Source organism: Chinchilla lanigera, unplaced genomic scaffold (genome assembly GCF_000276665.1).
Source record: "Chinchilla lanigera isolate Chin_1 unplaced genomic scaffold, ChiLan1.0 scaffold00052, whole genome shotgun sequence".
In the NCBI taxonomy this organism is placed as follows: Eukaryota; Metazoa; Chordata; class Mammalia; order Rodentia; family Chinchillidae; genus Chinchilla; species Chinchilla lanigera.
The window spans coordinates 12,175,680-12,191,337 of NW_004955453.1; the positions used below are offsets into that span (position 1 = coordinate 12,175,680).

Sequence of the window (15,658 nt, forward strand, 5' to 3'; positions counted from 1 at the left end):
CAGTGGGTAGATTTGAAAAGCATAAAATCTTGGTCTCCCAAATCTTTTAAACTGCCTGATGTTAAGGTGTTGTCAGTAGGCATGGAGACTAGAAAATTAGACCAACTCCTACAGCTATCTCTCTTTGTTATAAACCTTACGGAGTTGTCTCTGAATGTCTGGTGGATTGGTTCCAGCAGCCCTGTAGATACCAAAACCCAAGGATTCCCAAGTTCCTTAAAAGGCTATAGCATTTTTCACGTAACCTACACCCAGCCTCCATTCCCTTAAAATCATCTTTAGGTTACTTATAATACCTAATTCAATGTAAGTGCTATGTAAATAGTTCCACTGTGTTGTTTAGGGAACAACAGCAAGAAAACAGTTTGCTAATGTTCGGTACAGATGCAGTTTTTAGAGAACTACTTTTGATGGGCTAGTTGAATTCATGGACTGGGAACCCAGGGATACAGAGGCCCCACTGTATCTGTAACTGGACACTTACTTGCAGGTGGGCATATTGCTGATGAGAAAGGCAGCCACTATGTCAGAAATTTAATTGCTCCGAAATAATCCAGATACAGTGCTGCCAAAAAGGGAAGAGAAAGTAAGCCAAGAGGTAAGGTTTTTGCCTCTAGATGCTTAATTGAAAGCTCTCATGTCAGAATGCCTGTTTCTCTTTTTTTTAGTCATCCCTGCAACTAATTGTTTTAAGGTGCTGCTGTTAATTATAACTCTGAAGCCAGTTTGGCTTTGGGCTGCATTCAAGTCCATATTTTTTCCTCATTTTCTTCAGAAGAGAACATTTTCTTTTCTGGGGCAGAGACGGGTTCTCACTGTAAATGAGAAACACACTTGTTACATATTTATCATCTTTTAATTGGCCGGAGTTAAAGAAACCACAATCCCAAAACCACAACACAACCTCTATTATGATATTAATTTGCAAGGCAGGGGTCTTTTCCCAGGTCTTTACAGGCCAAAACTCCTGGAAATATAATCATACAGGGTGCACATTGCTTATTTCATGCTCTCCTCTATCGTAGGACCTTGTCATAGATCAATTTCTAGGCTGCTACTCTGTTCTCATATAACCATTATTTTCTGTGAGAGCAAAGCACAAAATACAAGCAGTACAATTCTCTAAACCACTCGTGGTGCAGTACTAAACAGGAACTTGTCCTGTTCTCTGTCTTCCCTTGAGCACTTTCCCTCAAGGATTTCTTTAAAAATCACCACTGAGGTAGGAAGACTGTTCCAGGCCAGCGCTTGTTTTTGCATCAAAACCCTGCAACATCTTTGTGTTTTGTTTTCCAAGTGGCGGTGTTATATCTTGGAGTCCTGTGACCACTTAGTTTTCTGCTCCATTTCTTCTCTGTTTAGATACTGCCGTGCCCCATCCTACATACTAATTACTGACTTTTTGCTTCTGCCGTGCTTGATTCATTGTGTCACATTTTCCCATGTGAAAGTGGACCAAGAACCTTGGCAAGGCAGTTAATGGATTTCAGAGTCACTCTTGTTTAACCCTGGAAGTCACAGGAAAATAGGAACCAGTGGCTGACCCACTTTAGCAGCCAACCCGTGGCCAGCATCAGTTACAGACTGGTGATGGATGTCACCATGGCTACAAGCATGACAATTGGAACAGCCTCGAATGTAGGCACTCCTGTTTCCTAACTTCAAACTTCAGGGGTGGAGTACAGTCCTTTTGGGTATTAGTGAAATTCTGTTACGAATTAGATTTCATGAACTTTCAATATTATCACATTCTCTTTCCATATCTTAGTTCTCTCCATTTTAAAAAATGAGAGTATTTGACCAAAGGATTTTAACACCCTATGTGGTTCAAGAGTTTGTGATTTTAAATAAATCTACTCATTTGCTCAGGAGCCATTTGTTTATTCTTGTTATATTCCAGCTGCTGTACTAAAGACCATAGGTACGATCTTGAAATCCAAACAAGGAAGAAATTTATATTTTCTCTCTGAGGACTTTAGTGAGGTAGGCTTATATTTAACACACATTTTGCAATACTTTGTTAAATTTTTTTAGATTTTTCTCTTCAGGTACACAAGATACAGAACCAGTCTTAATGCTAAGAGAAGTTGCTGGTAATTAGTCTCAGGGGACATTGGAAGAACCTGCTTACCTTGTTAAAATAAAGTCTGCAGTTAAGTTGTATGAAGGGAGGATTTCCCATATGAAATGTTATTTCCAAAATGCTTTGCCCCCATTCATCACTGTGAAGTAATTGATACATATTAAATTGGATCCTTATTCATAGGTTACCTTCTCCAGTTCTCACTCAGTGAGTACTTTGGAACCATATGCTGCATTGTGGTTGACTAGGTAAAGCATCAAGTTCGTACAAGCCCCCAGTTAACTTCTTTCTCCTGAGGAATATGTAAAATCACTCTCATAGCAGTCTTCTTAAATATTTTAGCAATACTGTTGGTACAGTGATTGAGAAACTACGAATTTTCATTGAAGTTTATTTTGACTCTTCACCTGGAAGATCAAAATAAGAAAGAGCTTGCCACCTGTCACACTGTCTAAATATTTTTCATTAGAGTGTTACAGGTGTCTTGGAAACTGGCTTACACCAAGAAAATGACCTCTTCCGTCTCCCAGGCTAATTCTTCCACTGGGCAGCAATTTAGGTCACAAGTTCTTGGTGTATGAAAGGTTTATAATATTATCTTATTATTTTTCAGTACTATTAGCAATTAGTTGTTGTGTTTCATAATGATCACCACCATCATTCACATTTCAGACACTCTGACATCAGCAGGAATGGGTGTGTTTATAAATGGTCTGTTGCAGCCCTAATCAGTTGAAGGGCAGGAGGAAGTGTCTGGTCTCCTGAAGAGTCCCTTGCCCAGCTCCGAGATCTCAACAGCTGTATCTTCGACATCTCTCCAACTGTGTTACAACTGTTCCTATTAATTACCTACAGATGACTCACAACTTCCATGTTGAACTGTAGAGACACATTTGTCCACTTCTGTTCACTTAATCTGCTGTGTTAGTTACTTTTCTCTCACTGCTGAAACAAAATACTCAACACTCAAAGTTAAAGGGGGAAAGATTTTATTTAGCTCACAGTTTGTAGAGATTTCAGTCCATAATCTGCTGGCTCCAAGGCAGGGTGGCACATGGCAGAAGGGCAACAATTCATGGCAGTGGAAGACAGCAAAAGCAACCAGGACAAAAGGGGGAAACAAGCTTCTTTCTACTCCTTTTGTCAGCTCCAGACTGCTGTTATAGGGCAGTGCCAGTCCAGTCAGTGGGCTGATCCAGCAATCACCCAGTCTTAATCCTAGCACCACACTATGAATCAACCACTCTACATTCAGCTACCTCCAAAAAAGTCTGCCCCCCATGCCTGCATGAGGCTTGGGAGGGCCATCTAGACACAAGCCATCACATTTGCTATTGGTGACATGTTGTTCTTAAGAATCATAATTTGTCTTCCAAAGAGATTTATAACTATTAATTTATCAGAGTTCCACAGTAGTACTCAGAGCTGGAATTATATTTGTATACCCGTTTTTCAGAAGATAAGATAGAGACTGGATAAATTATGCTGCTTTCCTGTGAATGAAGAAGAATGCCTGGGCTTGGAGCCCATTGCTTTAGAGTTGCTTCACATCTCGAGGTGGAAGTTGATGCTGGGTTTGTGTGTACAGGAATGAGAGTAACACCGACGTATGCAGCCTTTTATCATTTTGTTTTATTGTTCTTTTAAAAGATCTTTTCTTTGCTGCCTTCTTTGCTATTTGCTTTCTTTGCCAAGTAGGCCCATCTTGCTTCTGGGAGCTGGGGAGAATAATGCAAACCCTGAGAGATCCCAGAGGGATATTTCAGTTCTTGGTGTGATGATATGTTTTTCTCTCCCCAGGCCCACCATCTGCTCCCCTCAACTTGATTTCAAATGTCAACGAGACATCAGTGAACTTGGAATGGAGCAGTCCTCAGAGCACAGGTGGCCGTCAGGACATTTCTTACAATGTGGTCTGCAAGAAGTGTGGAGCTGGTGACCCCAGCAAGTGCCGACCCTGTGGAAGTGGGGTCCACTACACCCCACAGCAGAATGGCCTGAAAACAACCAAAGTCTCCATCACTGACCTTCTCGCACACACCAACTACACCTTTGAAATCTGGGCCGTGAATGGAGTGTCCAAGTATAACCCTAGTCCAGACCAGTCAGTATCTGTCACTGTGACAACCAATCAAGCAGGTAGGAACCCAATCCTTTGTATTTCATGATCTGATGTTATATAAAGGAAAGGTTTATGGTGATCACTAGTGGCATTAAAGTTCTGCAGGTGAAGTGGAACCAGTTATAAACATAGAAACTGTTGTAATTTAAAAGAAGATACTCCTTACAAGGACATTTTTCATTCCACAAATACTTTTTTTTTTTTTTTTTGAGGGAGAATGCTAACTGCATAGCATGTCCTGTACCAGATGGTGGAGATAAAATGAAGAATAAGACAGTGTCTGATTGAGAGAGGGTAAACTCCAGCGAGTGAGCGAGCTCACTCGGTGCTGGACTTCATATCTGCCACATTAATCACAGAGTTGACAGGTGGTCATTAGAGCATTTACAGATTACATAGGATCATAAAACTGAATTTTATTAATGCAGAGTGCTAAGCTGGTATTTGCTGTATTTTCTCACAGAAGCATGTTGAGTTATAGCTTGATCTTGTTCATGAATGCAGTGTATTACAAATAATCCGTAGATACCTTTATTAGAATCATGATGAAGATGTTTGTGTCATTAACAAAATTTCCCTTACAACACTAGTTTTGTAGCCATTTCTAAGTTGAATCTATCATTGACTTTGAGGGAAGGGGATGGCTGATCCAGTCCATGTCTTAATCCTTCATTGTAATACAGAGGACTAGAAAGTATTTCTATTTTTGAAGTTTCTGCTGAGTTAATCACAGAACTGTCACAAAATCTTGAATGTCAAATACTTTTAAAATCTGGCTTTTGAGACTCTGTATTTATTTCCTGTATTCTCATCTGTATTTATTTCCTGAAAAAATTTTCATGTCACATGTTTGCCATTGCCTGCTCCTTATTATTTCTAAAGTGATAAAGAGAAAAAGAGAGAAAGGGAGAGACAGACAGACAGAGAAAGCGACAGCACACTCTGGTTTACCCTTTTGTGATGCTTTTTGGGACAAACATCACAAGAAGAGGATTATAAATTGCCAACAATCCTATTCCCTTCTTAACATTTCAGCAAATGTGCTCCATAGTTAAGGAAAAGGATCTGTACTATTTGATCCTATAGTGAAAAGTATTCCAGAGGCCTAGCCAAAGCAACTGTTTTTTTACTTTCTATTGAATTTTGTATAATTAAAAAAAAATTTTTTTAAATGAAGACTTGAATATTCTGAACAGTGGCTGGAACAGCAAATCTTATGAGGAATCTTCAGCTATACAAATGTGAACCAGGTGTTTTTCATATATACTGTGAACAGCTCACTTGGCTTTTGTGTTTTAATTCTGCACATTTAGGTTGTGAACACTGTTAGTGATCATTAGTTTCATTTTTTTCTACAAAAACAAGATGTATTTAGTTGGCTTCTTTTCTTTTAAGATAGCCTTAGAAGCGTTCTGCAGTTGCCAACCTTTTATCAGTGCTCTGTGGAGACCACACACACACACACACACACACACACACACACACGCGCACACACACACACACCAGGACCTTACAACGGTGCTTCTGGTGTCTGAGTCAGAAGGATCTGTTGGGTTCAGAACAATTTGTGCATCCCTGGAGTATCTAGTTTGTGACTCGGTCAGTATTCTTACATTCAGCCCTTTACACTTTTTTGGCTATCCTCAAATGTATCAGAACATTGTCTTCAGATGCAATTAAAATGGAGATTGGAGCTGCTGAGGTTTTTGCTATGCAAGGTGACATCTGATCATTCTGTCTGGCAGAGGAAAACCCTTACGAGATGGGTTGAGCATGGGATTTGCTCCCACAGATTGTAGGTGGAGGCTTTCTTGATTCTTGATGTACTTAAAGACTCAAGCCAAGGATTATATCAGCCTGTATGAGACAGACAGGTCCAAAGAGCACAGAAAAGATGTGCTAAACATCCTCTAAAAGAAGATATGCAAAAACTTTCCTAGAGGTGAGAAAGAAGTGAAAAAAGAGAGAGAAAGAAGTGGAAGATTTTGTTAAAATGTAAGTGTCTGGTTTTAGATCTAGCAGAGAAGTGGACAGATAATGCCTTTGACAAAATATCTTTTTTTTCCTGTCTCCATGGAGTGCCATTCTGGTGGGAGATTTGCCGATTAGGACACAATTCCATCTCCTTATTTTAATTTGCACTGGGAAGCTGCTCAAAATTAAAAATAAATCTTCCAATAAGGAGATCTCCTGTGTGGCCAGACAGAAAGCTTCTCACTTAGTAGAGAACTGCATATGTGCACAGCACCGCTTCATTATCCTACCGTAATTCGAAGTTCCCTAATTCAAAATCACTGGGATAGTTTATCTTTGATTAACAAACCCTTTCTTCATAATAGTACAAATTAATAATGTAGGCTAAAATTCTGGGTGAACGTAGCAACCATAAACTCTATCAAGGCTCCCCTAAGTGTATTTACATAAACACAATTATGTTCTAATTGCGGTAGTTCCTATCATTCCATTAAATTAAATTCCTTAAGGACCTCTATAGGCAATGATGTCTCATTTGATAAAGAATACATAGAATTAATGAATGCTAGCAATTAGCACCTGGAGGGCACAGAGTTTCGTGGTTCTCTACCTTTGCTCTGTGCTCATGGAGTTCTTTTCTCTCATCCATAACATGTTAAGACACAAAAGCACACACACAAATCTTCCGAGCATTCTTCCTCCTCTGATCACCACCATGAAGAATTTAATAGCTGAGTCCCAACTCTGAGAAGGTGAAGACACTCCAGCTAATATGAGAGCTGGTACCACAAACCAAGGAGAACCTTCCTATGGAAAGCAGGGAGTTGCTTTCCTTCAAAATTATGAGTTAATTCATTGTATTTAACTTGTCATTCTCCTACCTGTGAGACCAAACTGTGGGTATCTGTCCAGTGGAGATTTAGATTTCACAGGGCTTTGGTCATTTAGTGGCAGAAGCTGCAGTGAATAGGCTTGTATTCTTGGCTGTGGAAACCATTCCTAGTCAGATCTCTTAAGGAACCAATAGTACCCCCTTCTCTCCCCTCCTGGGCGCTACACCTACTCAGTGACAGAAGACAAAGGAAACCAGGGTATCTGTCAGCTTTACTGCTGATAAGCTGATTGAGGGTTGTGAGCTTCGTACCTGTGGCCCCAAAGCCTTCTTTAAGTGACACTTCTGACCCAGCAACGGAGTCCTTGCAAGGACAAACCTGCCCTGCTGATGTGGTGGGCTGGACACTATGCAGGTCAGCAAGTACAAGCAAGCAAAGGGGGCGAAGCTGAGGATGTAAGAAGTGCAGTGGAAAATATAGTCAATATTTGAAATTTTAAAAGTTTATTACAGTGAAAGACACATTGCCATGATTCCCACTAAAAATACCGCGCCGCCCCCCCCCCCCGCACAAACAAACACACACACACACACACACACACACACTTCAAACAAACTCAGCTATCCCATCATTCTTGCCATTTCCTGGGTAGTTTTGGGAGTCTTCTGAGTGTCTGCTGAGTGTTGAATTATTGCGGCTATCTCGATGTCCTGAATCAATTCGAAACATTTCCCTTTTTTTTACTTTGGACAAGACTCAGAAGTTGCATGGTGCCAGATCTAGTGAATAAAGTGGATGAGAGTAAACTGTAGTGTTTTGACCAGACTGCATTTCCACTGAATGCAACTTTCACCATAGTTTTGATCACACCTCATAAACACACTCACAGAAGAGGACTTTCATACTGCTTCAGAAAGTGGCAAGAATCATGGGTAGTGTGTTTGAAGCAAGATTTTAAGAAGGGTTAATGGCAATGTGTCTTTCAGTGTAATAACTTTGAAAAAACATTTAAACATATACCATACGCCATTTTGATTATACCTCACAGCACTTTGCCGAATTCTCTGCTGAGAATGCTCCCCCTGTGCCAACTCCCACACCAGTAAAGGAGAGGGGGGAAGAGGGAAGATGGGGGTGTTTCACTAGCTAGAGTCACAACACCAGAAACTTGGAGACAGAAGCTTTTTCCGCAGTCGCTGTCCTTCCTTACAGGCAAAAGGAGAAAATGAGATTGGCTTCCCCTCCGTGTTCCTCTGTAGCAATTTTTCTGTCTTTTGTTTAGGAGGAGATAGTCCTGATGTTTATGAAAAATGGATAAGCAAGCGGCTGGGTGAATTGTTTTCTGGATGGCTTTGCTTCTGTTTACTTTTCCTTAAGTGGACCATCTCAGGCAAATGAGTACAGGATGCGCTCCTCCGAGAAAGAAACCCTGTGTAAATGAAACAAGGCTTTTCTAGCCAAGCAACAGAACTGTGCATATTTTTTTCCCCAAAAATGCTGTGACAGCAGCCAGCATTAATATCACTGAGTTGTTTTCACCGCACATCGCTCAACCGCCCCAGGCTTGGTCTTCCAGCTCTGAGGCCAGTTCAGACCCCAAAAGTGCTTGTTTCCAGTCATTATGAACCCACTCCTATGAGTAATGGTCTCTACTAACCCCAAATTGCACCCTCAGGCAGTATCCATTTTGGATTTTCATTTGTCTGTGACACTGTTCTAGATACTTTCTAATGGGAGAGATCTAGTCATCTCCCTCTGGTGCAGCTACCGTGTCCTCATGACAAACTGTCTTAGTCACTTGCCTATTCCGGAGACGCAATGCCTGACACCTGCACATTAAGGGAGGGGAGGTTTATTTTGGCTCCTGTCTTCAGTCCATGGTCCGCTGGCTCCGGAATGGCATGAGTCTGGTGGACAAAAGCTGCTCGCATCAAGGCGACCAAGAAGCAGAGAGGAGAGGAGCTAGGGAGGGAGATGTACCCTTCCGGGTCTGCTCTACCTCTTCCAGCCGGTCCACCTTCTAACAGTGCTTCTAGCTCTGCCTTCATTAGTGGCACCTGCCAAACACAGAACCTGTGAAGACATGAAGCTTCTGGAGACACTGCAGATGGAAACCATAACACGAGATTTGTCACACTGTGTTTGGAAAAGTTCAAGTGCTTGATCATTTCATTATTTAAACCTTACTCATCTCTAAGATCTTTGGCAATTCTAAGATTCTATGAGTGCAAACGTACAACCACAGCTACGAGCATGGAGCTCTTGCAGCTCGAGGATAAAGACCAGAAAGGGACATTAAAAGGCAATTTGAGGAGTGAAAAATTTTCAAAAATGCTCCCACAGCATTATCAAGATTTATCTGAATTCTTTATCCCCTCAAACCTATTCCTCCAACTTTCCAAGATAATTGTTTTGAATGGAAAATCCCGAGATAGCTGAACTGCTGGGACAGTGGCTCTCAATCAGGGGTGATTTCTGCATCCAATCCCCACAACATTTAGCAATGTCTAGAGGCATTCTATGTTTTAGGCAGTGTCTAGAGACAGTTTTGATGCTGCTACATGTAGTAAGTAGAGCCCAGGGATGCTGCTAAAGATCGTATAATGGAGACGGTCCTCCACAACAAAGAGTTCTCTGGTCCAAAATGTCCCTTGTGCAATACTGAGTAATTCTTTTCTAGTGACATGAAGACTGTGTGCCCTTTAAGCTCTTTGTGGGCAACTGGTGCTTTTCTGGTTTGGCTGTACCTCACATACGGGGTGGCCTCTATGTTTGCTTGTTGGCCCTGCTTCTCACCGAGAGCGTAGTGCCCTGTTCCTGGAGGACAGGCAGTTCTAAAGAGCCCTCTTGGGCCTCTCCTGAATCCTTTCCAGTTGCTCTGCCATCAGAGGAACCGGTGCTGCCTGTTAGACCAGCATTGTTCTAGGGATGGACTATTATGAAAACTGCAAGAAAAAAAAAAACTACATCGGTAATAAAGTGGCATTACGCTTGCTCCTCATGCCACAGTACAGCATGTAGTAGGAGATATTCAGTATCTGTTTGTTGATGAACACATGTATTTACAGTAAAAACAAACCAGTTTTGTCAAGTAGTGATAAATCGAATGAAACCAAAATAATGAACAGAGAAAAGAAAATAACTAAGCACAAGAGGCACACTGTCTTTTATTACTCAACTGGTAAGTTCCCATTCTCTTTCTCTGCCATCTTTTAATTAGACATATTATGTTATTTGAGTGGGATAATGGGGAACAGTGGGAATTCTCATCCCCACTGGGTATAATTGCTACCTGTCTTCAAGGCAGTAAGAGGAAAGCGTCAAGGAAATGGTGGGAGAAAGGGAGAAACCATAGAGCATTTGAGTTAGGTAACGTGCTATTGGTGGGGTGGAGTCAGGTTTTATGAGGTCTGAAGCTTACATAATTTTTGTGAGGTTGTGGTTGAAAAAAAAATCCTACAAAACTATAAACATACATTTAGGAACAGAGCTTTAGAAAGGACCCCTGTAAACATTCCCTCGCGTCAGTATGCAAAATTCTGTCCCTGACCAGGTTGAAAGGCAGTTGTCAGGTAAAGGAAGTGCTGTATAATTATGCCTGAGTAGGAAGGAATCAGAAGAAAGAGGAGATAGTAGGAGGCCCAGTCTGGCCTGATGTGAAGGGCACTGAAGAACAAGGTCACAAAAGGAGGTGATCTGGGCCTATTTTCAGCTGCAGCGCTGAGGTGGACTGAAAGTGCGGTTCCAGATCAAAAGGAAGAACAGAGAACACATTCCTGTCGATAATTAAGAATCACTGGAATACTAAACTCAAATGAAGTAGAATCAGGAAGGACCAAGGCTTTTTTTTTTTATAAACTTGAAAAGGAAAGAAGGAAGAAAAATAAGATTTGTTGGTATTTGCAAAACACAAATGTATATATATATATGTATGTATTTTGTGTGTGTGTCCTGGAACAGATTTGGCAAACTATGGCTCAAAGGTCAAATCCAACCTGCTCCTCTATGACTGTGGGGAGGCATGACAGTTACATTTCTAAGGGCTGAAAGGAATCAAAAGATAGAAATATACTATGACATTCAGATATTATATAAAATTCAAAATTGATATTTGAAAGTCAAGCTTGATTGTAACAAAGTGGGCTCATTTGTTCACCACGTTGACTAAGAGGGCTTTCCCACAACAGAGGGACATGGCTAGCTGCAGCTGAAAGAAAGGCCCAGAGCACGCACATCATTAACTTGCCCTTTGCAAAAAATGTTAGCTGGTCTCTGCTCTGGAGTACTGATTCAAGACGGGGGGGCCAATCACAACGTTGAGAAGATGTTGAAACACTGGTGTCAATTGTGGGAACTATGCTGCAGGCAAAGGATGTGGTGGATTAGCAATTGGCTAATCTCATGTTTGAAGCCACTTTTTATTTGGCAAGACACGTTATTTGTTAGTTTTGATTACGTTGAAAAATTTTAAGGAAAGCAATTAGGATTTCAAGCATGCTTTTGCTTTCTTGAACCACTAATCCTTTCCCCATTGACACTCGAGTTTGAATGAATCATGTGGAAACATGCTCTGATATGGTGGTGTTCTGGTTCTCTTTAAAGTCTATGTTCTTAACACTTTAGGACTCAGATGCTGGCAAACAATTTTCTTCTTAAATAATCATATGCTCTACTTGTTTATATTATCCTCTTGCTGAGATGATTTCCTGTTTGCTTTGATCCCCAGTAAATTATGTTATTTTTCTCTACCCTAAGAAATTTAAAGAACAAACAATACAGCTAGTGAAATCCATATAATAGAGGATTCTTTCTGAAGACACATTTTAAAGTCCTTCAAACAGATTGTAAGGCAATCCCATCGAGAGATTTTGCTGAACTATCTTTCCTGTATCTTCAGTGGTTGGTACACAATTGTTAGGGTGCAGGTAGCCTGTTGAGAGACCTTTCTGTGCCTGCATAATGATAAGCCCCAGCAACCTCACTACGGACTTCAGAGGAGCCAGGCTGTGGTTTTCTCAGTAACAGCTCTGGTCCAGCTATGGGCTCCTGGTGTAGTTCATAATGTCTATGCAATGTGTGTGTTAAAAACATGGAGTACAACTTTTTTAAAATGAAAGAACTGTCTCTTGATTTTAACTTTATCTTGAAGGCAATTTTGCTTCCATAGAATACTGTTGCTACCACTGTACTTCATGAGCATACTCGCTAATTATGATCACAATTTTAAAATAAGATAAGCCAGCAGACATCCAAAGGCACACCCTCCCATGTTTAGCATCAAGCTTTCTGTTTAGGGTGAGCACCACAAACATCTTCTCTGAAGAACCTGTTAAATTATCCAACTTCAAGTTCACTGAGCAGCATAGACAAATGATCAGTCTGTAGAGCCTCGTGGTAATAACTGTATAAGTAAAAGTTAAGTTGCATTTTTTTAAAGATGTAAATATTTCATTCCAAGAAAATGGAGGGGAATCTACTCATTGGCACTCACAGGGCCATCTAATACTGATTCCCTTTTCATTTCTCAGTGTTGAGTTGCTACAGAATCACCACTGCCAACTTGTGCACTCTCTGGAGAAGCCATCAAGAGACAGGAATGAGATGAATATTGGGCAATGCAGGACTAGCAAAGGTTTTACTTAGGTGGGAATCTCAATCATCTTGGTGTCCTTCCACATGGCAAAATTAGTCACTATCTCCTCAGGGTGACCAAAAGAAAGTCCAGAGCAGGTCTGCAATGGAACATCAATGAAAAGATCCAGCAAAACTTTACCAAAACTGCCATTAACACCCTACTGTTGTTTTTTGTTTGGTTGATTTGTTTTGATATTTTATATTTTTTAGTTTAGAACCAAGAAAAGCCAAGACCCATTTTGCAGGACTCATCCTGCATTGAGAGATCTTAAATTTACAAGGACTAATTGAAAAGCTTGTTTTTGTCATCCAAATATATAGAGCTTTCCTTGGAATCATGGGATGGGCATACAAGAAGAGTGTATCTTGTATTTGGTCTTCAGATAAAGACTAGTGAGTGCTGTGTCAAGGTTTACATTTTAATTTTTTTAAGATAAGCAAACTGTGGATCTATGCATCGGTATGAAAAGTATCTCTTTTTGAGATACTGAATGGGCCTTCCCCCTAGTGTCCACATTTTTCAAGCCCCTTAATACACAAGCACACTTCCTACTTTGCTTATGCCAGAGGTAAAGAATGAAAGAGTTTCAGAGATCTCCAAAACTGCAGTAATGGATAAAGAGAGGTAGAGCGAGACATCAGACATTCGCGTGTTCATTCGCCTAGTGCACATCGTGGCTTTCACTGACAAATGTCGCTAAGGCTTTGCCGTCTGCGAAGAAGCCTGCCAAGCAGGCACAGCAGAAAAAGTACTCATACCAAAATATTAATCCTTCTAGCCCTATTCTGATACAGTGGTAAGCCTGAGCTTAAGGACTAGAATCGTGGCTCTCCTCAGAGCCTTCCTTTGTGTGTATAAAGTGCAAGGGCCACTTTCTGGAATGCAATCTCCCTAAAGTATTTGTATGGGTAAAATTGTACAGATTGGAAATAATTGCTTTGTTTTGCTGTCATTTCCAGGAAGGGAAGAAAGGGAGGGAAGAGAAGAATGCATGGTCCACCTCCCTTTGTTTTATGCTTTCTGAACTATATTCTTTGAGCACAAATTTCTCAGGCAGTTTGATTCTTGCTTTATTTTTATTATTATTATTATTTACAAAAGCTATGAGATGAGTGACTTTTTAAAATTCTTATCTGGGAACCCTTTGCCTATGAGGTGTGCATATAAATAAGATTTAAACATGCAGATTTTACTTTATAGTGAGCACTCAGTAGGGACCCGCCACCAACAGGCTCACAGCTTGTAGCAAGCTTGGGTAAGATCCATCCATTAGAACAAATGTTGAAAGGGGCAGCTCACAATGGCTCCCTGGAGAGTTTGTGTTTGTCTAGATAACGTACTGCAAGCTGTAAATCTGCCTCCTGAATCAACTCTTAATTTTTTTTTCTTTTTGGGCATAATGAATGTGTATTTTGGGCATAATACTTGTGAAAGTGGATGCGAACATACTCCCATCCATATTTCTTTATCAAAGCTAAGGATGTACACAGGAAAAAGCCAGGACTTTTGAATATGGACCTAGCCTAATGCGTGATCAAGCATTCTCTGTGCTTCCCAAGACAAGTTAAGGGTTTTTTTTTTTTTAATCTGAAAATTGCTGATGATCCTAAGTGTCACTGATAGAGCCCTGACATATATTAAAATCTGCTGGGATTCCCAGAAGAACATGGCTTTGGGAAACTTCCTAAGGGGATGCTTTTGGAGTCTTGGGAATTCTTGAAGCATACATCATCTCATTTCTCCCCCACTGGAAACACAGGTAGGGTCATCATTGCAGAATGCAATGCGCTCTCTTGTTGCCTTAAGTAAAGAAAGTAACAAGGGAAGAATCTTGAACCAAGGACATTTTTTGTTTTGTTTTGTTTTGTTTTTTCTTTTGGTTTTTCTCCGGTACCGGGAACCGAACTCACGATCTTGCGCTTGCCAGGCAGGCGCTTTTGCCGCTGAGCTAAATCCCCAGCCCCGAACCAAGGAAATTTTGAGTGCCTTCCCATAAACAGAAATGATGGACAGAAAGTTTTAGTAGCAAGTTGTATTTAGAGCCATCATTGTAAATGCCAATAGAGAAAAATTAACTAATTCAGGTGAGCCTCTTTGAGACCAGGAATACATTTAAGGGAACTTCATTAACATAAAACCATACTGTTGTTTCAAAGAGAAGTCCATTAAGTCACACTGTTTGCTTGTCAAAGTTATACTTAACTTCACCCATTCTTAGCATACCTTTTTTTTTTCTTTTGTTCTACATCTTCATCCTATTTCAGAGCATGCACAGAAATCTTCCACATAGCTGCTCCTAGCCTGCTGGATCTCTGCTCATGTCTTTCTTAGAGGCCATGCTGTGGGATTATTTCTAGGTGAGATGTTGTTCTAATTATGTCCTCCCAATATTTGGGGATTGGCTCTAGGATGGAGCAAGATGCATTGAATTTCACACTTCAGCAAATTGTGCTTAAAGAAATGCTCCTGTGAGATGCTCTGACTCCTTAGTTTAAAAAAAAAAATCCTAAAACAGTTATAGTTTTCTTAATAGATTCCTGGTTATTTTTTATGACTACAGAAGTCATCTTGAATTCTTAAGCACAGATCTAGTGGAAGACATCTATTGACCTTAATAACTTTTTAAAAATTTAATAGCTCAGTTGTTTCCGCCTTGATCTTATTATGCCTGTAGGAGTTTAAACTCTCTGGCACATGTAGTTCAGTTTCTGGCGGATACCCCAAGATTAGAAAAAAAATATTGCTGTGGTTGCCAATTCCCAAGCTTAAAGTGTCTTCTCATAAATTATTCTCCTGTTCCTAATCTATATATCATAACGTTTAAGAGAATTGTTAAAGAGGTAAAATTTCAAATATGAGGACTGCAATAGTATCATTTCATGACCATATTTTTTTGAGAAAACATAGCATGTGGTGACCATTTGCATTTGAAGCTTTCTCAAAGGGTACTAATTACAATTTAACCCCAAAATCCCTGCTTCTATTTCTTTCCTCTTTACTTAGCTCTCTCT

At 40.3% G+C, this 15,658-nt stretch overlaps 1 protein-coding gene across 1 annotated transcript in view; it reads left to right on the top strand.

Annotated features, from left to right (window-relative positions):
• The window catches only part of Epha4 (EPH receptor A4), a 140,400-nt gene that overhangs the window by 75,880 nt on the left and 48,862 nt on the right, over positions 1–15,658 (top strand). The window contains exon 5 of the mRNA XM_005395504.1: positions 3,884–4,222. Coding sequence (XP_005395561.1) covers positions 3,884–4,222 — 339 coding nt within the window. The remainder of the gene's footprint in view (positions 1–3,883; positions 4,223–15,658) is intronic.